General features: G+C 39.2%; 1 protein-coding gene across 5 annotated transcripts in view; it reads left to right on the top strand.

Annotated features, from left to right (window-relative positions):
* LOC308657803 (cyclic AMP-dependent transcription factor ATF-7) overlaps positions 1-15,533 on the top strand; it is a 106,056-nt gene that overhangs the window by 79,958 nt on the left and 10,565 nt on the right. For all 5 annotated transcript variants that reach the window (XR_014024067.1, XM_081309908.1, XM_081309909.1 and 2 more), the window contains 7 exons: positions 841-978; positions 4,260-4,417; positions 5,737-5,836; positions 6,447-6,560; positions 7,173-7,325; positions 10,830-11,027; positions 12,867-12,975. Coding sequence is in view for 4 of the 5 variants with exons in the window: in XM_081309908.1 (XP_081166034.1) it covers positions 841-978; positions 4,260-4,417; positions 5,737-5,836; positions 6,447-6,560; positions 7,173-7,325; positions 10,830-11,027; positions 12,867-12,975 (970 nt within the window). In the remaining variant the exon portion in view is untranslated. The remainder of the gene's footprint in view (positions 1-840; positions 979-4,259; positions 4,418-5,736; positions 5,837-6,446; positions 6,561-7,172; positions 7,326-10,829; positions 11,028-12,866; positions 12,976-15,533) is intronic.

Raw genomic sequence — 15,533 nt, 5'->3', positions numbered from 1 at the left:
GAATGCCTTTATTTTTTATGTGGTGCTAAGGATAAACCCAGTACCTCACACATGCTAGGCAAGCACTCTGCCCACTGAGCTACAGCCCCAGCCCCCCAGCCCTTTTTTATATGTTATTAGAGAAAGGGTCTTGCTGAGTTGCTTAGGGCCTCACTATGTTGCTTAGGCTGGCTTTGAACTCAGGATCCTCCTGCCTAAGCCTCCCAAGTCACTGGGATTATAGGCATGTGCCACTGTGCCTGGCGTCTTCATTTGTTTTTGATAATTGGGTAACCTAGTCATTCTGGTTGGCACAGAGGGTATTCACAGCTTTTTTTTTTTTTTTTTTTTTAGTTGTAGATGAACACAATACATTTATCATTTATCTTTATGTGGTGCTGAGGATCGAACCCAGGGCCTCACACATGCCAGGCAAGTGCTCTACCACTAAGCCACAACCCTAGCCCCAGTATTCATAGCTTTTTAATGGCCAACAGAGTTGGTTGGGAATAGGCAGGCACTTGATTCAGGAAATCATTTTACTTTCCTGAAAAAGATTATAATCATAACATTTACATGGATTTAAATGATATCTTTTAATTTGTTTTCCGGTCTTTGTAAGTATTGGCTTACCATCGGTCTTATCTTCATTTTAGAGTTAGGGAAATAGAATCTCTGAGAAGATAAAATGATTTAACCAATTATACATAAAGCATAGGACCCATACTTTAACTTGCAGTTCAGTTCTTTGACCAAGGACTGAACTTAGAAGCATATGCTCTCATCTTGTAACTGGAAAGATATAGATTCAACCTAAAGGGATTCATGAAATTGAACTCTATTCATTCTCTTTCATCACAGGGTGCTGCTGGGCCCCTTGACATGTCTCTGCCTTCCACACCAGACGTCAAAATCAAAGAAGAAGAGCCAGTAGAGGTAGACTCATCCCCACCAGAAAGTCCTGCCTCTAGCTCCTGCTCCCCACCCCTGAAGGAGAAGGTAAAATTCTCTATTAGGAGTCATCCCAAATATTAATTGATAGATTAAGTTTTTTTTTCTAGTTGTTGATGTTTATTTAATTTATTTATATGTGGTGCTGAGAATCGAACCCAGTGTCTCTGACATGCTAGGAAAGCACCCTACCAGGGCTGGGGATGTGGCTGAAGCGGTAGCGCGCTCGACTGGCATGCGTGAGGCCCGGGTTCGATCCTCAGCACCACATACCAACAAAGATGTTGTGTCCTCCGAGAACTAAAAAATAAATATTAAAAATTCTCTCTCTCTCTCTCTCTCTCTCTCTCTCTCTCTCTCTCTCTCTCTCCCTCCCCCCCCACTCTCTCTTTAAAAAAAAAAAAAAAAAAGAAAGAAAGCACCCTACCACTGAGCTACAAACCTAGCCCAGACAGATTAAGTTTTTTTTGTTTTTTGTTTTTAAAGAGAGAGAGAGAGAATTTTATAATATTTGTTTTTTAGTTTTCGGTGGACACAACATCTTTATTTTTTATTTTTATGTGGTGCTGAGGATCTAACCCAGCGCCCTGCGCATGCCAGGTGAGCACGTTACCGCTTGAGCCACATCACCAGCCCAAGATTAAGTTTTGATTCACAAATAACGTAAGATATAGGAAGGATGGCTGGATGCAATGGGTTGATTCTATTTAAAGGAATATTAATCATTTAGAAAATTTATATAAATTTTGCCTATTCTCTTGCACAGAAATCCCATTACTAAGTAGGAGAGAAGTTAATACCTGCCTGACAAAAGAAATATGTAAGACTGCTCATAGTAATTTTATTCATAAGAGCCAAAAAAGCTAAAAACATTCTGAATATCCATCAACCAAAGGATAAATAAATTGTGGGAGTCTAGAAGGTGTAACTCAGTGATAGAGTACTTGCTTAGCATGTGTAAGGTCTTGGGTTCAGTTCTGGCACCATCAATCAATAGTGTTATATTTCTAAAATGGAATACTACATAGCAAAGAAAAAAGAATGAATTGGGCTGGGCTGGGCTGGGCATGGTGGTGCATTGCCTGTAATCCTAGAAACTTGGGAGGCTGAGGCAGGAGGATCACGAGTTCAAAGCCAGCCTTTTAGTAAGACCTTGTCTCTAAATAAGATATTAAAAGGGCTGGGGATATGATTCCATGATTAAGTGCCCTTGGGTTCAACTCCTGGTACAAAACAAAACAAAACAAAAAAAAACTAGGCTATAGCTATAGTTCAGTGGTAGAGTGCTTGCCTAGCATGTGTGAGGCTCTTAGTTTGATCTCCAGCACTACAAAAGAAGAATAAAGAACTAATGATCATACAGCAGTATGTATAAATCTCAAAACATATTGAACAACAACAAAAGAATCAGACACAAAAGTATATAATTTGATTCCATTCACATAAGGTACCAGAAGAGGCAAAAGTATTTGATGATAGAACCAGAATAGTGTGTACTAAACCGGTGTGATAGTGCACATTCCTTAGTCCCAGCTACTCAGAATGCTAAGATGAGAAGATCAGTTGAGCCCAGGAGTTCGAGACCATCCTGGGAAACATAGCAAGACCCTGTCTTAACAAAACAACAACAAAAGATAGTGCATACCTCTCATGAAGAAAAGATGGATTGGGAAGAGACAAGAGAACCTTCTGGGTGCTAGAAACGGTCTCTATTCTGATTTTATATGTGTAAAAAGTCATTTTATTATAATAACTTTAGATGAATGTACTTTATGTTTATAATATACTTTAATGAATAAATGAAAAAGAAAAGTCACATCCAGGTGCAGTGACTCAGGAGGATGAGGCAGGAGCATCGCAGGTTTGAAGCCAGTCTGAGCAATTTAGTAAGGCCTAAGCAACTTAACAAGACCCTGTCTCTGTCTCAAAAAATAAAAAGATCTGGAGATGTGGCTCAGTGGTTAAGTGTCCCTGGGTTTAATCCCCGGTACCTAAATAATACTCCCATAGGGAAGTAAATCAAAGGGAGTATCCACTAGGTTTCTATTATGTTTTTTATTATCTTGATACTTTTTATGAAGTTTTTTATAAACTTACTGAAGATAGTATATGTACAGAAAAGTACATAAATAGTAAGTATATAGCTGACTGAATTTTCACAAAGTTAATTGCCTGTTGTAGCTCACACCCAAATAAAAAAAAAACATATATTATTAGAACCTCAAAAGCCCCTCTATGTCTCCTCCTCATCCATACTGCACTACCATTGGTTAACTTTAATATCTACTGTTGGTAAACTGTCTGTACCTCATCTTACTCTCCTCTAAATTTAGTTTGGTAACTTCTCAAAATTAACTTCTCTCTAAATATCACAGGCATCCTACCCCCCTCCCCTTTCATAAGCAACCAAGTACTACAAACTGTCTGGAGATGTTTTCAAGGCCAATATGGCTACCAGCAGCCTAAGATCCTAGCAAGTTAACAATGAGAATCAGTATTTTTATTGCAGTATGATCATTGTTTAAGCATTTTGGGTTTTTTGTTTATTTGTTTGTTTTTGTGGTGCTGGGGATTGAACCAGGGCCTTATGCATGTGAGGCAAGCACTCCACCAACTGAGCTATATCCCCAGCCCAGCATTTTGGGTTTTTTTGGTTGTTTGTTTGGTTGGGTTATTTTGTTTTTTGTTTTTTTGATACAGAGGATTGAACCCAGGAGTGCTTACTACTCAGCGAAGTCCCCAGCTCTCTTTTTATTTTTTATTTTAAGACAGGTTCTCAATAATTTGCTGAGGCTCTCATTAAGTTGCTGAGATTGGTCTCAAACTTGTGATCCTCCTGCCTCAGCCTCTTGAGTCACTGGGATTACAGGCATGGGTCACCACACCCAGCTCCACAGCCCTTTTTTGTAAGGGTTCTATAGGAGATAATGAGTTGCCCTATTACCAGTGAATCTGCCTTTCCCCCTTGGAGGTCAGAAGATGCTTGAAAATCAAGCTTAGAATGAAAATATCTGAATTATGAAAAGTTGTAACAATCCCTCGAATTTATATGGTATTATAGTGCATCTACAAAAATTCCAAGCGATTTTCCAATTATCATTTATTTAACCATTGTCCCTGAAGGGAGATGGCTAAGGGATCTTAACTTAGCATTCCTACCAAATGGGTGAATGAGGTATGAGTGTATGATCATGATGGAATCAGATCATGATTTATATAAGTGACTGTAGTGCTCTTTCCAATAAATTTGTTCTAGATTTTACCGATTATGCATTTCCCTATATGCAGCCCTTAAAGCCTTTTGTGATATGTTGGTCTCTTCTCCCCAGGAAGTTGCCCCAAAGCCTGTTGTGATCTCTACCCCTACGCCCACCATCGTCCGTCCTGGTTCCTTGCCTCTCCACTTAGGCTATGATCCACTTCATCCAACCCTTCCTTCCCCAACCTCAGTCATCACACAGGCTCCACCATCCAACAGGCAAATGGGGTAAGTAGAGAGCAGGGAGAAACAGTGAAGCCTGAATCTTTACACTCTATGAAATTCTACAACAGGAAGTATTTTTGAATATCTAAGAAAAAGGAGTAACTAAGATTATTTCTCAAATTTTAGGGCTGGGGAAGTAGCGCAATAGTAGAGTGGCTTGTCTATCATGTATGGGTTCCTGGTTTTGATCTCTAACACCACAAAAGTAAGATTTTAAAATAAATCTTTCTTACTCTACTTTGTATGCAACCAGAGATATGAAAAATTGTGCTCTATATGTGTAATATGAATTGTAATGCATTCTGTTTTTATATATAACATTAAAATTTTTTAAATAAAAAAAAGAAAAAAAGAAGTCTTTCTCCCATAAATAGAATCTCCTTTACCCTTTTTAATAGACAAGCAAGTATTTATTTGGAGGTTTCATACTTCTTTAATCTTAAAAAAAAAAAAGAATCCATAAAACTTTAGAAAGTTTATCATAGTGGTGGAGGCCAGATAACAAGGTATATTTAGTTCTCAGCCTCACACCTATAAAGTAAATGAAAGGTTGAAACCCATCAAGTCATCTTCCTTGAGTCTAGTGGTCCTCTCAATCCCATTTAGGGTCTTTGATCTTTCCTACCCCTAATTGTGTTTGTCTAATTCTCTTTATTCCTTGCATGGCCCAGACAATTTTTCTGATGGGATGACCCATTAAGGACCCATGGGTTAAGAGGGTGTTGTCAGGATTCAGCTTATTTAAAGATTATTCTTCTCTGGACTCACTAGGAAAAATTAAAGACAGCTTCTTTTGGGGGCAGGGGAGCAAAACATGGAAAGAAAGAAGGGAAATTTATTCAAATTTGACCATTAAATGACATAATTCATCTTTGCAAATTGACAACTTTAATCCAACTCCCTCTTGCCTAAGGCAAGACAGAACTTATTTATGTCATTGGTAGGGATGTTAATTTAATTGTTCTAAAGCCTTAATGGGATTAGCTTTCTACCATTGAGTTTGTTTAATTTTTAAGATACAAGGATTTCACTGGGCTGAGGGTATAACTCTTTGATAGAGCATGTTCCAGGCCCCTGGGTTCCATATCTAGCCCACAAAAAGAAAAAAGGAAAAAAAAAAAAAAAACAACTTGGTCATTTTTCTCCATCTGTAAGGTTAGTAGTATCCCTGCTTTTCCCCATTTTGAAAGGGTGTCAAGATTTTGAAATTCTGCTCTGCCCCTTCCCTAACTAGAAAAGATTCAAAAATCTGCTCATTATTGGAGGAAGATCCATAGGCAAAAGATCTATATTGTGAGCATTTCACTTCATGTCTCTTGAAGGTCTCCCACTGGCTCCCTTCCTCTTGTCATGCATCTTGCTAATGGACAGACCATGCCTGTGCTGCCGGGACCTCCAGTACAGATGCCTTCTGTTATATCGGTGAGCTCTATAGTTGAGTCATCCAACCTTACCAACACACTAATCCCTCCTTTCCACCTGAATAGTCATAATCACAGAGGGGCCCCAGGGAAATACCGCCTCTGGTCTGTATTTGTTGAGCATGGCAGGCTGCCCAAACTCTTCACTAACCACTGCCAGTCAAGCACTGTGAAATTCTAGACAGAGCCTCATCTGGACAACTGGCTCCTGGTTTTAGGATTGATCTTGCCAGTCCACTGATTGTTGATTTCACTTGGCACATTCCATCTCCCAAATTGCCTACTGTTTTCCTGAAGATATAGCCCCAGGCTGGGGTTATAGCTCAGTGGTAGATCTCTGTATAGTGCATGTAAGGTCCTGGATTTGATCCCACACACAAAAGGGGGGGAAAAAAAGGTATAGCCCCACCCTGCCTTTCTCACAAAAATTGCCCCAACACTGAAGGATTAGATTCCCTCAAGCTATTCCTACATGCCCTATGGGCAGGTCACTTAGAACAGACCCTAAAATGCCAATCTCAAAATCACCTCTTTTTAGGAAAACCAATGGTATTGCCTCCTTCTATGGTTTTGTTTTTTTTTTTGTTGTTGTTGTTCTTATCTTGATACAGCTGGCCAGACCTGTGTCCATGGTGCCCAACATTCCTGGTATCCCTGGCCCACCAGTTAATAGCAGTGGCTCCATTTCTCCCTCTGGCCATCCTGTACCATCAGAAGCCAAAATGGTGAGTACATACCAGCCTTGGTAATATTGGCCCTCTGAAAGGAGTAGTATCAGTTAGGTTTTTCAAGTGAGCTGAGTAAAGGAACCTTCTGGGGCTTACAAAGCTAAGGACACCCTGCTGTGGGATTTGGAAAAGAGAAGACCCTGATTCATGACTCTCATCTACTCTCCCCACCATTGGAGCCTGGTACATAGACCATGGCAGTGAAAAGAGGCAGCACAGATTGTTTGGAATGGAACACTTGCCGTTTTAGTTACAGGGTGACAGATGGAGGGTGGGTGAGTGGGCAGGGGAGCTGGCCAAGAGGTGAATAGCTGCATAACCAGCATCTGGCCAGGTTCCATGAGAGAGCTTTCATCTGGACTCTATTGCTTCAACAACCTCCAGCCCCCAACTGTGCCCAGGATGACAGCCAGGGAACAGAGTAGGCATTTTAAGGATCCAGGTGCACATTTTCTCTCCCTGTCATTTTCTTTTAATTTTTCTGGTAAGGGAAAGTTGGAATAGAATTTTTAACTATCTATGAAGTCAGTGATAAATTTAAGCCCATCTTTTTCATCTTTGACAGAATCTCACCCTTGACAAGCTCTCTTTTCTTACCTTTACCCATAGAGACTAAAAGCCACCCTAACCCACCAAGTCTCCTCAATCAATGGTGGTTGTGGAATGGTGGTAGGTACTGCCAGTACCATGGTAACCTCCCGTCCAGAGCAGAGCCAGATTCTCATCCAGCATCCTGATGCCCCATCCCCAGCCCAGCCACAGGTCAGTTGGGCCTTTGGATTGGGGGGAACCACCTGTATTACACTTACTCTTGATATCACATCTATTTTTCAAGGAACAACCAGCTAGAGAAGAATGGATTTCAGCTTTCTGGACATCTTCCTGCTACTTTTGTTTTTGTTGACAATTTGACTGCAGCAAAACACACCATTCTTCCTGAGCAAGTGGCACACGCTTATAATTCCAGATCTAAGGATTACCAAGTTTGAGGCCAGCCTCAGCAACTTAGCGAGAACCAGTCTCAAAAAGGGGGCTGGGGATATAGCTCAGTTGATAGAGTGCTTACCTTGCATGCACAAGGCCCTGGGTTTAATCCTCAGCAGCACAAAAATAAATAAACAAACAAATAAATAAATAGGACTGGGAATGTAGTTAATTGGTAGCGCATCCTTAGGTTCAGTCCCTAGTACTACAAAAAAAAAAAAAAAAAACCCACACCATTCTTTACCCACCTTTGTGTTAGGAGTATGTGCAGACTGAATACTGCAGAGCTGTTGTAAAGGAGGACTCTGTTTTTTCATATGTGAATGGTTTAATGTATCTGATCTCAAAATCATCTGAAATGTGACAGAACCTTCACCCCAAGCCACATCAGGTTATGCACTATTACAGGAGTCTCCTCTAATATATTTCCCACCTATTAAAGCTTACCAAAAAACAAAATGACTAGCCAGGCATAGTGGTACACACCTGTTAATCTCAGGTTAATCTAATCTCGGGAGGCTCAGGCTGAAGGATTGCGTTTGAGGTCAGCCTGTGCAATTTAGCAAAACCCCTGTCTCCTTTTTTTGGCGGGGGGTGGGGGTGGTACTGAGGATTGGGTGCTCTACCACTAAGTTACACTCCTGAGTCCTTTTTTTATTTTGATCACTAAGTTGCCTAGGCTGGCCTTGAACTTGCAATCCTCCTGCCTCAGCCTCCAGGGTTACTGGTATACAAAATGCTGTTTCAACAAAACCTGAAAAGGGCTTCAAAGGGGTAGGATATAGCTCAGTGATAAGGCACCCCTGGGTTCAATCCCCAGAAAACACACACCAAAAAAAAAAAAAAACCAACTTACTGGATTAGGTGTTTATAACAAAAAACATGTAATAATAATATATGAATATAATGTGATGTTTCAGGAGTACGATAGCTCAGTAGAAAATAAATAAATAAGAAAACACACACACACACACACACAAAAATACCTTCTTATTACCAAGTCAGTCTTTTTTTTTTTAATCACAAATAAAAATCCTTAAAAAAATCCAGAGAGGTCCCTTTTTTAAAAATGCCTGATTCAGAGGTATGTTTTAAAAAGATTCTTTGAAAACTGATTAGTCCTCAGTTTTCATAATTGTGTGAACTGGACAGGTGACAGTGACCTGAGATTGGTTTCTAGAGTTAACAGCCATTGCCCAGTCCCTCTTTTCCCGATGTCACCACCTGCTTCATTGGTTACCACCACATGTCCAAACATTTCATGGCCATATGCTGCCTTAAAGCTTGGCCGCCAACACAAGCTTTCATTTGAATTTTCTTGTTGGAAGCTAAACTTGCCCACCCTGCTGTACCCTTCCATCCTAAAAAGCCAGCTAGTCCTGGAGATGCTGAAGCAGTAGCTCCCTGCCAGAGCTGTGCTGCTTTCCCTCCCAAGGAAAGGACATACCTTCCTTTCTAATTACTTTTTCCTTCCTTTCTTGGCCTGTCCTTTCACATCCATCCTTTGCATGAGTTTCTTAGTTGCCTATGAGAGAAGAGGAACTTAGCCTTCCCTTTCCCCCATCCTCCTTAAAAAGCACATATTGATAAGTGCTCTGATGAGCTCAAGACAAAGAAAAATTTGAAATTCTCAAGAGAATTTTTGTAAATTTCTTGAAGATAGGTCTTCCCTTAATACAGTGACCAAGGCCTGTAATTCATTAAATGCCTTTGAAATTTTCTCTTCACTTTTTTCTTTAAGAGAATATTAGCCAGGCATGGTAACACACACCTATAATCCCAGTGACTCAGGAATCTGATGCAGGAGGATTACAAATTCAAGGCCACTACCAGCAATTTAGCAAGACCCTAAGCAACTTAGTGAGACCCTGTCTCAAAATTACAAAAACAAAAAGTGCTGGGGATGTGATTCAGTGTCCTGGGTTCAATCCCTGGTACCAAAAAAACAAAAAAGAGGGAGAGATAGTATTAGTCTGAACAATGAAATCATCTCTTAATTACCTATCTTAATGGAGACCATAATTCAAAAGGTCTTGGAGTGGAGTACAAGATTCTGTGTTTTGTAATCTCATTCTTGTCTTCATAAAACTGATAGGATTTCTGGGATTATAGAAATAGTTGCTACCAGCAACATATCCAAGACAAATTTACCTTGGGCTTGTTTTATAGCATATAGTTTCTTTTCTACAGATGACTGACCTTTCTATATTTGTTTAATTTTAGCTGCTATTATGAAATTGATTTGGCTTCTCTTATGTGTACCAGCTAACAGAAAGAGAAGATGATCCATAAGTGCCTTAGAGATAATACACTTCAGCCTGAAGTTTAAAAAACAAAAGACAGTCCTATATCATTTCATAAAGAAATTAAGTGTTTCTTAAAAGCAAACAAAAGGTGTGAGCTTGCTGAGGGTGATTAATTACTGATTATAAATTTTTAAAAAATACTAATTCATGTCTCCCTGTGAAAGCCTGTATCTTACTCATAGTGAGATGAATAGAAGCATTTTCTTTCTCCTTTCCTGAAACCTGTTAGAGCATACAATTTTTTTGTACATATTGCTTGTCCAAATCAATGATTCTCAAAATTTTATTTCCATCTCCCTAAAAGTTGCCAGGCAGAGTGGTACATACCTGTAATCCCAGCCACTTGAGGCAGGAGGATCTCAAGTTTGAAGCCAGTCTTAGCAATTTAGCAAGGCACTAAGCAACTTATTGAGACCTTGTCTCAAAATAAATAATAAAAAGGACTGGGGATGTGGCTGTGTTAAAGTGCCTTTGGGTTTAAATCTCGGAAGAAAAAAAGGATACCCTATTGTTGCCAGGGGCAGTGACTCACACCTATAATCCCAACAGCTCAGGAGGCTGAGGCAGGAGGATTGTGAGTTCAAAGCCAGACTTTTACAATTTAGCAAGAGAAACCCTGCCTTAAAAAGTGAAAAGGGTTGGGGATGTGGCTCAGTGATTGAGCGCCCTGGTACCAAAAAAGAAAAAGAAACAAAATATGATCCTAGTTTCATTTTCTGTCTCAAAAATAATCGGTTTCTCAACTGAACTGTGGTTTGTCTGAGTGTAATACTAAGAAGACTAGAAGGAAATGGGAAGCAGAATAAGGAAATAATTACTATAAAAGAGCAGCAAAGGGACATAGTGACAAGACTTGCTGAGGTTACCAGGTTGGTACATATCTTTACCAGAACTTACTACTCTACCTAATATCAGGTTTGATTTGGAAAGGATTGATGTTCCCATCAAGTAACTCGTCTTCTTTCTTGGGCAACAGGTCTCTCCAGCCCAGCCTACTCCTAGTACTGGGGGGCGGCGGCGGCGCACAGTAGATGAAGATCCAGACGAACGCCGGCAACGTTTCCTGGAGCGCAACCGGGCTGCAGCCTCCCGCTGCCGCCAGAAGCGGAAGCTATGGGTGTCTTCCCTAGAGAAAAAGGCAGAAGAACTCACTTCTCAGAACATTCAGCTGAGTGTGAGTGGCACCGAACAATTATTGGGGTCAAATCTGGAAAGTGGTTATTGAATCAGATAAAAGTGGAACAATATAACAGATGATGGTAATTCTTTAATTAGGAGAGATCCAGAAATTGTACCAGGAAGAATGCAGAAAAAGATCTCTTAATAGTCAGTATTGAGGGGCTGGGGATGTGGCTCAAGCGGTAGCGCGCTGGCCTGGCATGTGTGCGGCCCAGGTTCGATCCTCAGCACCACATACAAACAAAGATGTTGTGTCCGCCAAGAACTAAAAAAATAAATATTAAAAAAATTCTCTCTCTCTCTCTCTCTCTCTCACTCTCTCTTTAAAAAAAAAAAATAGTATTGAGGGGCTGGGGATGTGGCTCAAGCGGTAGCGTGCTCGCCTGGCATGTGTGCGGCCCAGGTTCGATCCTCAGCACCACATACAAACAAAGATGTGTCCCCCGAGAACTAAAAAAAGATAATAAATATTAAAAAAAAAAAGTCAGTATTGAGATCTCTTCCCTAATTGGGAAAGACTCACCATCTACCCCCCAATCTGCTACTAGAACCAGTAGTTCATAGACCCATTAGGGTGGAGAAAATTAAACACTCCAGCATGTTTTTTTTTTTTTTTTTAATCATTACTAAAACCTGATTGGGGTCATAGAACACCTAATGGGAAATGTTTTTGCCCCAGAAAATGTAGCTTAATGAAAGAAAAAAAGAAACCACACAAGCACAAATAGAACAATTATATCCATTCTCTTAAATGTTATTTTCCCTTTTTCTGATTATTAAAACATTTAATTGCAAAGATAATATGAATAATTTTTTATTCTCTCTCCTCTCTCAAACACACACACACACACACACACAATGAAAACAAGGTCCTTTTTTTTTTTTTGGAAGAGAGAGAATTTTTTAATATTTGTTTTTCAGTTTTCAGTGGATACAACATCTTTAATTTATTTTATGTGGTGCTGAGGATCGAACCCAGCACCCCACACATGCCAGGCAAAAACGCATTACCGCTTGAGCCATATACCCAGCCCCAACAAGGTCCCTTTTTTTTTTTTTTTTAAAAAGAGAGAGAGAGAGAGAATTTTAATATTTATTTTTTAGTTTTTGGCGGACACAACATCTTTGTATGTAGTGCTGAGGATCAAACCCCGGGCTGCACGCATGCCAGGCACATCCCCAGCCCAACTAGGTCCCTTTTTAATTTACCTTTCCCAGTCCCATTCTCTTCCCTGAAAATAAATTTGATATGTACCTTTCAGAGATAATCATATTTCTAAATATTCTTTTCATTTATAGTTTTTATATGGGAGTTGGGGGGAATGTGAGTTGATTCAAACATAAATAGGTTAACAATATCTCCTAGAAACCTAGCCATGATAGCCTCGTTCTTTTAAATACCTAGCTATATATTAGTATATTCTGTAGTATGGTTATATTATATGGTATGAATTTTTATATTGTTCAGTTTTTATAAGAAGAATAATGCTGCAGTGAACATTGCAAGCACTTTAGTAAATAGTCCTGTTAAACAGACTCCTAGATGTACTCTTTTTTTAGTCAAAGAATATATATATTATTAATTTCAGCATAATCATATTAATCTCAAATAGAAGTAATTTTTTCTATTATGAATCTCTACTTTTAATTCTAGGCAACTGTGGTCGTTGAATTCCTGGCCCTGGCTATTTTAAATCTTGCTGGATCTGAAGTCTTATCCAAATTGGGGAGGAAAATCCAAGCAGATTCTATCCACAGTCTGGGGATAACCATTGGGAATCCAAAAATGGAGGATGAATTTTCTTGATACTTTTTTTCTTCCCTACCCTCTCAGAATGAAGTCACATTACTACGCAATGAAGTGGCTCAGTTGAAACAGCTACTATTAGCTCATAAAGACTGCCCAGTAACTGCACTACAGAAAAAGACTCAAGGCTATTTAGGTGAGTAGCTCACAACAAAAATCAGCCAATCAGAAGCTGCATGTATTGAGTGTCTTTATAGTTTATAACTCCATTCTGAATGTGCTAGAAACTCTCAGACTGATGATGAGGGACCCTATAGACAGCCAGTCTGACCAAAAAACAGGTTTTGACAACAATATAGAGTTATCCTAATAATTCACAATAGTTGATATTTATTGGACATCTTTTTTTTTTTTTTTGTACGGGATTGAACCCACGGGCACTTAACCACTGAGTCACATCCCCGCCCTTTTTTATATTTTATTAAAGACAGGGTCTTACTGAGTTGCTCAGGGCCTCACTAAGTTGCTGAGCCTGGGTTTGAACTCAAAATCCTCCTGCCTCAGCCTCCCAGATCCCTGGGATTATAGGCATATGCCACCATGCCTATTTTTTGTTTTTTTAAGGTATGGGGACTTGAACCCAGGACTTCACCCATGTTAGGCAAGCACTCTACCACTGAACACTCTCAGCCCTTTTTTTTCTTTTCTCTCTTTTAATTTATGAGAAGGGTCAAGTTGCCAAAGCTGGCCTTGAATTTGTGATTTTCCTGCCTCAACTTCCCAAGTAGCTGGGATTGCAGAGCCACCATGCCTGGCTGGATGCCTATTTTGTTTATGCACTGTACCATCTTCCCAATACTCTCATTAAATAGATATTACCTCTATTTATAGACGAGAAAACTGTACTCAGAATAGATCAATTACCTGAAGTTATACAGCTAGTAAAGTAGTAAAAACAAGATTTACATCCAGATATTTCTTATTCTAAAGACACTAGAGACTTCCAGAAAAAAGAAATAGCAGAAGATACTTTAAGATTAAATCATTGTGATTTGGGGGTATATTTTATTTTTCTTATTATAGGCCAGTGTTGGTTTCTATTTATAATCTTATGATTACACATAAAATAGTGATAGAAAGATAGCCATAGAGTTATTCTGAGCATAAACACAATTCTGAAGTTAATATTATTGTGAATAATTTGCTTGTGGATAGTAAAAGCTAACAAATGCTCATTTTCATTACAAATTAGATAAATTTATAGAAATGTTTGCTATATATGTTGATATATTGAATTATTTTTTCAAAACCATCCTTATCATTTCAAGATATATTCTCATAGAAAAAGAGTAACCACATCACCAATTGTAAACATCTCTATTTAAATTTTAATATGTGCTTCAGGGTATGTTCATTTATTAAGCAGCTATTGATTGAGTGCCTGTTCTGTACCAGGCACTGTTTTACATGCTGGGAATATAATAGAAAATCAAATAGATTAGATTAAATCCCTGCCCTTGAGGAGCTTATATTTAGTAGGTGAGACAGATAATAAATAAGATAAATAGGCAAAATGTATAGTTTGTTAGATAGTAGTAAATGCTAGAAGAAAAAGTAAAAAAGGAAAGGATGATGGGAAATGCTGGTAGCAAGATTAAAATTTTAGATGAAGTGGCTTTTGAATAAAGACCTAAAGGAAATGAGGGACCTGGCTGTACATTTTTGTGGAAGAAAAGTACTGTAGAGGGTTGGGGCTGTAGCTCAGTGGTTGAGTGCTTGCCTAGCATGCATGAGGCACAGGTTCAATTCTCAGCACTATGAATGAATGAATGAATGAATGAATGAATGAATGAATGAAACATAAGGGGTGCAATGGCAGAAGTAGGCAGTCCACCTAAGGTTTCAATAATATGAACAAGAGATGATGGAGTCTTGACCAGGGTGGTAATAATCAAAGTGGAGAACAGGGATTGAATTCAGAATATATTTTGTAGTTAGAGTGACAGGTTTTGATGACAGGCTACATGCAGAGGTATATATGAAAAAAAGAAGAATCAATGGGCTTGGGATATATCTCAGTTGGTAGAGTGCTTGCCTTGTCTGCTCAAGGCCCTGGGTTCAATCCCCAGCTCCAAAAAAAAAAAAAAAAGAAGAAGAAGAATCAAAAATTGCACCAAAGTTTGTGGCTCGAGTGACTGCAAAAGTGAAGTTGTCACTGGGCATGGTGGTGCACACCTATAATGCCACCATTCAGGAGGCTGAGGCAGGAGGATCACAAGTTTAAAGCCAGCCACAGCAATTTAGAGAGACTTTTTCTCAAAATAAAAAATTAAGAAGGACTGAGGATGTAACTCAGTGGTTAAACACCCTTGGGTTCAATCCCTGGTACCCACCCACCCCCGTCAAAAAAAAAAAAAAAAAAAAAAACAAAGTTGTCATTTTACTTAAGATGGAGAAAAGTCTGGGAGGTATATCAGGAGATCAGTTTTGAACAAACTGAGGTTAACAAGCATATTAAGCTTGGCAATGTCAGGCAAGCAGTTGGTTATATGGGTCTGCAGTTCAGAGAAAAGGCTAAAGATACCCTTTAGGAGTCAGGAGCATATAGTTAGTTTTGAAATCCAGGAACCTGGATGAAGTTCCTAGCTAGAAAAAGAGAAGTTATTCCAAGACTCAACCCTGAGGTTCTTAACATTCAGAGGTCAAAGAGATGAGAAGGAACCCTCATGAAACTTAAAAGCTGCAGCCAGGAAG

This window comes from Spermophilus citellus (genome assembly GCF_964194105.1).
Source record: "Spermophilus citellus genome assembly, chromosome: 10".
Taxonomy (NCBI): domain Eukaryota; kingdom Metazoa; phylum Chordata; class Mammalia; order Rodentia; family Sciuridae; genus Spermophilus; species Spermophilus citellus.
The sequence above is the reverse complement of the archived record's forward strand: the minus strand, read 5'-3'. Positions and strand labels throughout refer to the sequence as shown.